General features: G+C 32.7%; 1 protein-coding gene across 2 annotated transcripts; it reads left to right on the forward strand.

Moving 5' to 3' along the window:
- Positions 1 to 337: 337 nt before the first annotated feature.
- Positions 338 to 10,068, forward strand: LOC109803450 (Transducin/WD40 repeat-like superfamily protein). 2 transcript variants are annotated; one of them, XM_020365029.3, is made up of 17 exons: positions 338 to 1,297; positions 2,474 to 2,546; positions 2,724 to 2,978; positions 3,096 to 3,175; positions 3,315 to 4,436; positions 4,609 to 4,750; positions 5,144 to 5,383; positions 5,484 to 5,778; positions 5,940 to 6,061; positions 6,620 to 6,739; positions 7,195 to 7,326; positions 7,425 to 7,547; positions 7,921 to 8,031; positions 8,109 to 8,255; positions 8,509 to 8,634; positions 9,467 to 9,583; positions 9,689 to 10,068. In XM_020365029.3, the coding sequence occupies exons 1-17, from the start codon at positions 630 to 632 to the stop codon at positions 9,704 to 9,706; spliced, it is 3,891 nt and encodes a 1,296-aa protein (XP_020220618.2). In that variant the 5' UTR covers positions 338 to 629; the 3' UTR covers positions 9,707 to 10,068. The 2 variants fall into 2 exon arrangements, with proteins under 2 accessions (XP_020220618.2, XP_020220619.2); XM_020365030.3 differs by having other exon boundaries at positions 339 to 1,291.
- Positions 10,069 to 12,123: the final 2,055 nt, after the last annotated feature.

Here is a 12,123-nt window from a genome sequence, read left to right on the forward strand (position 1 = left end):
TTTAATTGTATCGCTAGTTAATGATTTCTTATTCCTTTTTTATGTTGAGGAATAAACATATCAAAATTGATAATGACATGATAATTGGTGATCTATTAAGTTTAATTTTATAAAACTATAACTTGTAAAATTATGATGATATCTCTAAACTCTGATGAATGTGAGACCAGATAACCATACACTACATTTGTATACAAGTGTGTGTATGTATGTATGAGCATTTAGCGTTATGGAAAGTCGGCAATGAAAAAACGTAAAGAGAAAGAAAAGGCATAGTGATAAGGTACACGTGAAGTGGAGCACTATAATGTTTTGGACCCTTTCCTTCTCAAGGAAAGACAACGGTCTCTTTTTTGTCTGAAAGCAATGGAAGATTAAAGGGGTCATTGAAATTTGGAATCTTGTTAAAAACAGTCACGGGAGGAAACTGCTACCAGATGCTAAACCTCAACCTCTAATCTAATACCCTACACAACACAGCTTGCATTCTCATATTCCACACCAAAGTTCTCAACAATACCAACATTTCCAATCATCACAACCCTCTCACTTCCTCTTCAATTTACTCATATCATCTCAAAGACTACTACTAGTGTGTTTGGTTTCACTTTTCGGATGTGATTAATGAGATGTTAGACCTTAAGTACATATGGGTGCTTGTGTCCATCAACAGGTTCATTGATGACACCTTGGAAGATGAGAGAACAAGGAGTGGTCTAAAACTGAGATGCACCTCCAAGTTGAGGATTCAAAAGCAGGAGTTTTTTGAATTCTCTGAGCAGTCAGTGTTGTCCAATCTTTACTGGGGCATTGACAGCATTGAAGCTGCAATTCAGGCTCAACAGCCAGAAGAAAGATCCTTCAGGCTGATGAATTCAGAACAAATGCTTCAGGTGCCAGCAATGCTTGATGAAGAAGAGGTCACAGCCACAGTTCCAAACCGTTACTTGGTATGCTGCTCCTACTTTTACCTCTCAGTGGTTAGGAAGCTGCAGGGTGATGAGTGGCAGGCAGCACTGCATTTTCTCCAAGCAGTGTTGGTGTCACCAAGGCTTGTTTGGACTGAATTTGCATCACAGCTTTGTGAAAGTCTTTTTCCACAGTCAAACATGAGCATGATGCAGGGAAACTGTAGCAGTAGGAGTTTGGAGTCTGTGTCCTCTGAGGATGGAATTGATGAGGCAATTAGGGAGGTGGCAAGGAGGTACAAGGAGTGTCTGGTGTATTACCAGGTCATGCTTTATGGAGAGACTCCATGGTGGCGAAGTTATTGCGGCAAACAATCAGCACGGTCTGTGTAAGATTAATCCTTGTTTTTCAATACAACTCATATTGAAACAATGCTCAACTGTGTGTTCTGAAGTTCAATAGTTTGATGAAGAAACTAGAAACTAAGACCTGAAAATGCTATGTTGTTTTCTGTGACATAGAAAAGTGATTAGATTTAAGCATTTAGCAAAACTTAGGTTTCTATTTGACGGGGAATTGTAAAGCAATGTGAAGTAAATGATGAAAATGAGTTTCAACTGTAAAGAGATACTTACGTGCATTTCAACTTAAATGTAAAAAATTATGCGGTTAAATTTTTGGTATAACCAAAATGGTGTATATAAGTAGAAAATAATTTTCACTTTAGAAGTCAGTTTTTAAGGTTAAATGCTAAAATCCACTTTTTTTAGAGTAATATTAGAGTCTTTCTTAATGATTGTTGTTTGACATAATTGGTCACTTGCTATCATATCATTATTAGACCATTTACAAATATTCAATCTTGCAAACTTCACATTGTCTAGTCTCGTCATGAGAGACTGAGTTGGAAATTCACATCTAATGATATGATTAAAATAAAGTGCATAAGTAGAAACAACTATCATCTTAACGTTAGGATTGATGAAGGGGATGGAATAGAATGATACTAGGTTCTATTGCTTGAATTGTTTAAAATAGGATGTAAAACTCTAAACCCTAAAATAATAAAATTCCATTTCATCTAATACCTCTATTTTTCTTGCTGTCCAATTTGGGGGTATGGAATGGAACCACATGTTTTGTCCATTCCATTGCAAAGATATCCAAACAATTGAATGGGGACTCTATTCCATTCCATTTTATTCCATCCATTCAACTCACCATTAGGTAATTAAGATAACAGTTCCATCTAAAAGCACCTTTCTAACACTACTATTCCAAAGATAAATGGGAAAGTTTGAATAGAAAAAACAATTTGCAGTTAATTTCAATGGTTAAATAGGTTGAATTATGTTACACATTTAATGAATATAATAAAAAAATTTCAGTCATAATCCACAGTTGTTTTGTGATAGTTGATGACAGAATTCTGATAAGAGCAGAACCTAGTGATATCATTGGCAAGAAGCACATAACTGACATAAGATACTGTTTGATGAAGTCAAGACATTAAATTTTTGGAATATTACTGTATCATCTAAAAATAACTTACTATTCTGAACAGGGATGTAACAAACACTAGCTGTGTATCTCCAGCTTCAGTTCAACATGAACCAAGATTGAAAAGTTGTAATACGGTAAGCTCTGTTCTTATTTATTTCTTTTACAGGCATAGCTAATTCATTTCATTTAAATACTTCCAAATTTTACAGTATACAATTGGACACTTACAATGTTAGATCATAGATGCATCAACAACTTCTCTTTCTTGTTCCCCTTTTATTTCCTTTAAATTTTTTGATTTGAACATGCAGTATGAAAAGGTTCATCCACTTGATCCTCAAGATGTGCATTCAATGGCACAAGAGTCAAAACAATTCATGGATATTGCTGAATATGAAGGTCACAAGAAAGCCTCCAGCCAATTGAAAGCAGTTCAGTATTGCAGAAAGGAGGACCAAACAATTTCAAGCATTGAATACTTCAAAGATATGATGAAAGAAGCACACTCTAAAACACCTGTATCAGTAGATGCATGCTGTGAGAATTTTAGAGACAACAGGGACATGGTAACAATTCAAAAGATTTCTTGTTGACATAACCCCCTTAAAATATATGTCTGCTTATCAAATATAGGATACTGAAAGTGAATGCTAAGTTGTTAACTCATCTCTGTTCATATTCAGGAAAATGTGGATGACAGAAAAATTTATATACAAACCACAATAACAAAAGCAGATGATATACCACCAGAAATCTATAACTGGTTCGGCCCCTTATCAATCTTACCAACCGCATTTTCTCTGTTTTTCTCCAATATTATCTCAAACCTAATTCTACAGTAGTTAACTTAATACTATATTTTATAATAGTCTTATGGAATTTCATGTTACTGACCTTCACAGGAAGCTACATCAACACATTCCAATGCAAGAACAGTTTGACAAAAGAAACATAATTAAGCTTGATTCTAGTACATTCAACAGGTCCATAGAAGATGTTGCTTTATCTATCTCAAAATACAGAGATAGAACAGGAAATACTATCTTAAATTGTCATGTAGAGGATGAATTAAATGAAGACACATCGCAGCCACTAAAATTGTTTGATCATGTAACATTTACATCTTCTTGCAAACATAGGCCCAGCCAGAAAAAAAATCATGAAGAAAGTTCCGAGACACAGAGATTATTTAGCCTAGGAAAGTTTGATGAAGTTTGTTCAAACTCCAGAAGATATTCCATGCGTGACTTGTCAGGATTGACTGAAAGACGAATTTTAGAACTGCAATATTCAGGGGTATTAGGAAAATGTGATGAAGAACACACTGTAGACGTTGCATCAATTTATGAGAGTTTGATTGGTTCATCAGGTGCTACTTATTCTTCCTTAAAGGATGTGATTTTGGATGAGCTGCTAATAGCTATCTCTACTTCCAAAGAGGAAAGAAAAATAAGGGCATCAGTATCTATTCTGACAACAATAATTTCAAGGAACAAGTCAATTATAGAAGATGTGAAGAAGAAAGGTTTAAGGCTATGTGATCTGGCAAGTGCTCTGAAGCAAAATGTCCATGAGGCAGCAATTCTTATCTATTTAATAAATCCATCACCTATAGATATAAAAACATTGGAACTTCTGCCAATATTAGTGGAGATTGTCTGCACTTCAAATAGTTACAAGAATAAGCCAGAGTCACTTCTTCTGACACCTCATGCAGCATCATTGATGATCATTGAAGAACTAGTAACTTCATTTGACTATGCCACAAATAACATGCATTTGGCCACAATCAGTTCTCCTCACGTTCTCAGTGGATTTCTAGAAGTTGCCAGAAATGATAATCTAGAAGAATTTTTCTCTCTGACTACCATTCTTATAAAATGCATGCAGTTTGATTCACAGTGCAGAAAATATGTGTCACAATTCACTCCATTGTCTCCCTTTATCCACCTTCTGCAGTCAGAAAGCACCCGCGCCAAATGCACAGCTCTTGAATTTTTTCATGAAATCCTTTGCATACCACGGTATATAACTAAGCAACCAAATCATTATTTTGCATTTTATTTGAATATAATTGAGTATTTGCAGCATATATGTATTTAACAAATAGATCCGATGCTTTGTTCATATATTTGTTGTAATCATTGTCCAAAGAGAGTTTTCTGTAACTTTATTTATTTATTTATTTCTTTTCAGATCCTCAGCTATTAGTTTGCTGCAGCGTATACAGCAAGAAAGAAGCATCAATATTATGCAGACACTAATGCATTGTGCATACCAATTACAGCATGATCACCAGCTTTTAGCAGCAAATATTTTGCTTCAGTTGGACATATTGGTAATTTTTTAAATTCAGAAAATTATGTCTGTTCACGAATTACAATCATGAACTTCTTCAATAGAACGGACGAAGATAATAAGTCAATATACAGAAACATTCCATTCCATTTCGTTAGTTTAACAATAAGCAACAATAATATTTATCAAAAGGAGATATCATGTGGACCTCACAAATTAGAAGTTTGTAAACTTTGTATATGAAGTCACTAAATAGTACATTTAGTATAAAGCCATTGAAAGATATCTTACACTTCTAGTTGAAATTTTTAAGTTTTGAAACTTCTTTTTTCATGAAATCTTAGACTTGGATATATATATGACCAAATGACTCTGGCAGATATGTGCGAAATTTGAACCCATTAATTACTAGTGAAACAAAATTATCATGCAGAACTCCCCTGATAAAGGCATGTTCAGAGAAGAAGCTGTGCAGATCATTCTAAGGGCAATGACATCTGAAGAAAGCTCAGAGCAGATATTATCTGCATCCATTCTATCAAATCTTGCTGGTACATATGCCTGGACAGGAGAATCATACACAGCTGCATGGTTGCTGAGAAAGACAGGCTTGACCTCTCTTTATCACCAGAATATGATAAGAAACTTCAACTGGTTGGATCAGAGTCTACAGGTAAGCTTCCAAAAAGGGTTGTGTCACTTTCAACAAGTTCAATTCAAAGTATATGTATGAGTCATGTGATTAAGGAGATGAATAAACTTCATTCATGCAGGACACCAGCACAGATTTGTGGTGCAGTAAAATTGCCAAATTTATCATAAGCCTTGGGGATCCAGTCTTCCATACTTTAGAGAGGGTGCTAAGAAGCAAGATAAAAAGAGTTTCTAGAGACTGCCTTGTAGCCATTTCATGGCTTGGATGTCAAATATCAAAAAGCCCTGACAGCATCAGTTATTCAGCATCTGAGATTATACTAAGTGGAATTGAGCGGTTTCTGCATCCTGGGATGGAGTTGGAAGAAAGACTTCTAGCATGTATGTGCATGTTTAATTATGCCTCTGGGAAAGGTAATGTCCTCAACATAGTTCATGTCAATTAACAAATGTCATACCCTATTAATGAACCCAAAATAGTTATAAACAAAAGAAACTTGGTAATGTTGATTATAAATATAAAAATCGAGAACTAACAATTTCCTTAACCAAGTCTGACAGTGATTTTCATGTAGGAAAGCAAAAGCTGATGCATTTCTCAGAAGGAGTAAAGGAATCACTAAGACGCCTTTCAAATGTAATTTGGATGGCTGAGGAATTACACAGAGTAGCCGATTTCTTGCTGCCAAACATATCAGTGAGTACTCATTCAAATGTACTAAGCTGTAACACTTGAGTCAATATTATATAAGAAGCTAAGAAGTTGTGTAAATGCGCCCCATAATTAACATGACTGATGCTCCATCATTGGTTTAGTAACCAAGAGCCTTAATTCATTGCATGAGCATCATGATAGTTTTAGGACTTCGGGATGCAAAAAATTGTATACGCTATCAGCCAAAGATCAACTTGATGGGGAATTTTCATGGTCAGCTCCATTTTAACTGGAAATATAAGAGGTTTTGAAGCTAAGAGAGGAATAGTTTAAGGATGCAGCATTTAAGTATAAGATAAAAATTGGTCAGGCATTGGATATGGAGAACAAGCTAAAGGTTAAATTATAGTATCTGTGGGGCGAAATGAACTTAGTAAAGGTTAAAAAGGATACTATAAACGTAAATGATTTATGATATTGCTCTTAGAAGCCTGCTTATTATTCTTGAGCTTCTTGCAATCTTGATGCCTATTTATTTAACATAACTAGAACTAACTGATTTATTTTGTGACATCAATCAAATCACGGTGGTAAGAGCAGCGTATTTCTTGCGTTCACACACAAATCCTCGAGGCAGGTTGCAGCTTCAGCTTAGCAGTTTGCTCCCTCATATACTTCAAGGGATTGCTGTTCAGTGGATATTCAGATGGATCAATCAAGGTATAAGGAGCACATGATCTGATTCATGGAGTTGTGCATTTTTTATATCTATAGATTACAAATGTGTTTGAGAAAATTGTGAAAATTTGATTATATCAATAATCAAATATTGTTATAATCGGAATGGAATTTTATTTGGGTAAATTTATTGAAAAATGATTTTGAAATGTAATTTGGTTTGGAAACAACCAAAAAATCAGCTCTTATATAATAAATCAGTTGTAAGAGAAAAAAAAAAACTGTTGAGAAATAATCATAGGCTTCAAATTTTTAGATTCATAAAAATAGCTTATTATTTAAGAAAAAAAGCTGTTTACAAAATTAAGCTGTTTTGCCAATCAACCAGCCACAAACAACTTTTCTTTCTAGAAAATCTTTCTGGAAATACTTACTACTCAGTTGAGGTGTAATTTTCTGTATGGAAAAAGTAAAACCATTGTATGTTGGTGAAAAAGGTGTGGGATATTAGGGGGCACTCAGCCAGTGTTGTATGGGACATCAAAGAGCACAAGAAGTCTGTGACATGCTTTTCACTCTATGAACCATCAGACAGCCTTTTAAGCGGATCCACGGATAAAACCATAAGGGTAAGATAATACTTATTCCATTGTCACCACTTTCTATTTCTCTGTCAAGATTTCTAGTAACAAAATTGAACTGATTATTTAACAATTACATTAAATAGGTGTGGAAAATGATCCAGAGAAAGCTCGAATGTGTTGAAGTTATAGTATTGAAGGAACCGATTCATCATTTGCGCGCACATGGTGAAACAATTTTTGCAATCACCCAAAGCCATGGATTAAAGGTGATCTTCAAAACTTGCCATGATTTATGACATGTTGCACTGAAGAAAACAAAATCATGGGAGGAGTGCTAGCAACACTCTTTTCTGTTGGTTAAAATTTATTGAAAAATTAGTAAATTACAAAATCAAAATAAAGAATCGTTAAATAAAACTTGAGATCTGCATAAATTTGTGATTTTCAATAAAATTTAACTAAAAACTGAGAGCGTGTCGAAAAAAGTGCCTAACGTGTTGTTAGCATTTCTCAAATTATACACAAAATAACCACCAAATCGTTTCTATAACTAGCTTTACAGAAGAAGGTACTCGGGCCTTGTTAAACAAAAGTTGGGACTATTACAATAGATTCATTGTTCTTTTTAACCATTTGCAGCTAGTTAATGAATCAAGAGTGATCAAAGATATTTTGAAAGGTAAGCATGCGAAGAGTATGACAGTGGCTCAAGGAAAGTTATACATTGGATGCACAGATTCAAGCATACAGGTTAGTGTTTGTTGTTTTATGTACATTCTTGCACTAGCACCAACAAAATACAAGCATGACATGATACTTTGTTTCAGGAGTATTCCACAACACACAACCGTGAACTAGAAATCAAACCCCCTACAAGGAGTTGGAGGAAGCAAAGTAAACCAATCAATGCAATTGTAGCATATAGAGACTGGCTCTATAGTGCAAATAAGCATGTTGAAGGCACAACATTCAAGGTGAGAATTATTACTTAATAGCTTAAGCTTAAAAAAAAGACAACTTAGATACAATACTATAAGTACTGTTGATAATGTTCTAATCACAATTGGAGTTCCATCTTAATAATATCCGTAAATACATATTACTTACTTATATTATCAAGATAAAACTCCAATTCTACCTAAAGAATAATAATAATAGTATTTATTGAACTACATATAAGTTTTGTCTAAAAAAATATTTTTCTTGTGACATGGATGAATTGCATAGGAATGGAAAAGAAATAAGAAATCCAAAGTTTCAATTCTTACGGACAAAGGAGATAACGTGGCGGCCATGGAAGTGGTGGAAGACTTCTTGTACCTAATCTCCAGCTCCTCACCAAATAACATTCAGGTAGCTAAACGTTTTTTAGTGAATAATTATCAATTTAAACACTGGATATACAAAAAGACCTGAGGCTCCACAAGATAACTTGATAGTATCAAATCATGCACACAAATATATATTTTGGACCATTTGCACTAATATAGTTAAATGCAACACATAATAAATTCTGTTAGACAATTTAGTATAAAATATACAGATTAATCGTGAATGAAATAACCATAAATAAACTTCTTCGTAAATACTTGTAGAATAAGAAAATAAAAATTTAAAATGAGTTGAGCTTTTTTTATGAAGTAAAACCAACTTATATAATTAACTATCGGTCTAATATATCACTAAACTTTGAATTTTTAATTAGGTCACTAAACTAGCAATGCAATCCTTGATTTTTTACAATTTTTGTAATTGAACTTTGAAGTTAATAAATTGATATTCTTCATACCAATTTCAAACCAACATAAACTAATCTAGGGATTCAATTACAATATTTGTGAAAAATTACAGACCCAGCTACATTTTTTTTATTAGTTTTGAGATCTAATTAAAGAAATTCAAAAGGCTCAAAAATCTACTAGTGTATTAAACCTTTAACTTCTATAAAAATTCTCTTATCTAACTTCTTTAAAAGCTTATTTGCATAAGGTGATTTTAACTTATGTAAAAATCTCAATTCAAATTTTATTTATTTATTTTCTTTCCTATAAATACTTAGGGAGAAGTTTATCAAAGCATGACTAATGTTGCCGATATAATTGATGCATTAAATTTTCACCTTATCCAAGTTTAAAGAAAAGGAATAAAGTTAACTTCTTAACCTGAAACTAACTTTCCAAACCAGATCTGGTTGAGGGGGGCACCAAGAAAGTTGGGGAGAATATCAGCAGGAAGCAAGATAACAAGCATCCTTGCAGCCAATGACATCATCTTTTGTGGTACTGAGACGGGACTAATCAAGGTAAGAGCAACTCATCTGACATATTTTCTCTTATTTATTTCCCTAAAAACAATGTGTACATGTGACATTGCTCTCATCCTAATTCCTCAATTATATAATCAACAGGGCTGGATCCCTCTGTAAGAAGAGAAACTTGCTATATGTACATATATCTTTCAAGTTCAACTCTTTGGTCAAATATTACAACAAAGGTTCTGCAGTCATTGTTGTAATGCCATTGCCAATACCACCTTGTGATGCCTAGAAGACTGCAATAGCCAAAGGCTTAGCTAAGTACAAATTTTGCATCATAGTGAATATATAATTATACATTTTGAGTGAAAACCAATGTGAATAGTTTTGATTGTCTAGCTTCAATGTACAGAAAATGTTGTATATCAAATGCCAAGGTGTTGTATTCCTTGCAACCATGAGATTGCAAATTTAGAGCAAGATATTGTTCCTTTCAAAGCATATAATCTATGTCAATTAATTTATGTTATGTATTTCAAAACTTAAAATTCAAATTCAAATGGACTAAATTAATAGTAGCAGTTGAAAAGAATAAAAATATTTTAAGAAAAAGATCATACATGATAACTAATACCGGGGAAGTCACGTTACATTGAATTTATCTAAGTTGTTATTAGTAAGAGATGATATACATGTATCATTTTCTTAAAAATAAATTTATAAATATTAAAATTAACTATTTATAAACAATCATATCGTTGTTTGTCAATATTTCTATTTTAACTTATCACAAAACATAATTATTCTTTAATTACTACACATTAATAGTCTCATACTTCTATCACTTACATAATCGTTCAAATTATTTATGTGTGAGTAGATCACTTTAATCTTAGCAAAACCTTAAACAATAACCTCTATATAATTATTTACATATGAAACAAAAATAAAGTACAAGTATATAATCTATCAGCTTATACTCAAAAATCATTATCTTCTATATACTTTCCTTTTATGTATTTTTCAAAAATAACCTAAGTGTAACATATGTAGATCACACTTATATAAAAAAAAAAGTAAATATTAGTAATGTGATTGTCATATTTATCAAATAAGATTTTAAATTAGATTAAGAGTCCGACAATTCCTACAAAGGAAATCAATTTATTTGCTAATTTTGGCCGGAAGGAAATTTCACACTTAAAAGTCTTTTCTTTTATTTTTAACTTATTGAAAATTAATTTGTATTTCTCATTTTAACTCCTTTAAGCAAACTTAGATAAGATTGTAAAGTCTTACATGAATTCTTAAGTCTACTTTGTGTCTTCACATACGTTTTGGCTTTAGGTTTGTATTTATCACCATTAACTCTTTGAGCTTTAATGGTCAAAGATCATGTTCAATAAACTCTCTCCTTTATATATGACAAAATGATGTGTTGTATTTTATAACATGTTTTGCATGGTTTCCCTCATTAGTTTACATGCATTACCTAATGATTTATGCTTGGTTTTATGCGTATTTTATTATTTTTTCTCTTTAGGACTATGTTTCTCCTTTTTGTGTGTTTTTAGTGTTAGAAAAGTTGTGTGTAGGTTGTTTCGCATTTGGAATGAAGGCTTGAATATTTGTGATCCTTAGGAGAGATTTGAAGACCTTTTTGGAGGCATGGAAATCCTCACAAGAGCATGAAAGCCATCCAAGCATACATGATTAGAAAGGGAAAACTAAGAAAATGTGAAAAGGAGTTGGCCACAATAGTGTAGCATCCACCACGAGACTATGGCGCACCTCCTAAACGATCCTCACTCTTGTTTGCATGTGCCACAAGAGTCCCATTGTACATGAACCCTTCTTTTTTTTTCTTTTTTCTTTTTCAAATTGGCAAAAGAGTTGCTTGGACCCATTGTCTTTACTGAACTTAAATTAACCCTCTTTAAACTTTTTTTTTTTTTGTCTTAGGATAGAAGATAATGACTCATTTTTATTTTATCCCTTCCCGGTTTGGTTTTTGGGTTTTTTTTTTTTTTTGGAGTTCTACACTTCTACCATGTTTATATGTGAGTATAACCCTCCTTTCTAGGATTGAAGCATTGTCCTAGACAACTATTGGTTTTTAATTGAATGAATTACCTTTGTGTCTTTTATTTAAATCCCCTTGACAATGTTTTTCTTTGTTCTTTCAGAGAATTACTTGAAAGGCAAGAGCACACAATCTTTCCCTATTTTTGGCATTATAAAATAATACCTAATTTCATATGAAAATAAAATGTAGGATAATTAATTAGAATATGTTAGATAGATACATTATCTATTGAAAATGTAATTAGAAAACAAAAACTCATTATATATATATATATATTAAAGTATCCCAAAATAAATAAACAAAGTTTTTTTATATATTAATGTTCGTAGAGGCAACAAGGTAAATACTAATAACAAGTCTTAAGAAAATGAAAATTTCTTTATCCTTAACGTCATGTTTAAGAAGCATTGTGAGCTTTAAGAGAATCAATGTGAACAATAATCTTCCTTGTATCTTTGTTGTGCTCAACTCTCATCACCTTTTGTTAGCCAATATCTACTAT

The sequence above is a fragment of the Cajanus cajan genome, chromosome 1 (genome assembly GCF_000230855.2).
Source record: "Cajanus cajan strain Asha chromosome 1, NIPB_CcT2T_4, whole genome shotgun sequence".
In the NCBI taxonomy this organism is placed as follows: domain Eukaryota; kingdom Viridiplantae; phylum Streptophyta; class Magnoliopsida; order Fabales; family Fabaceae; genus Cajanus; species Cajanus cajan.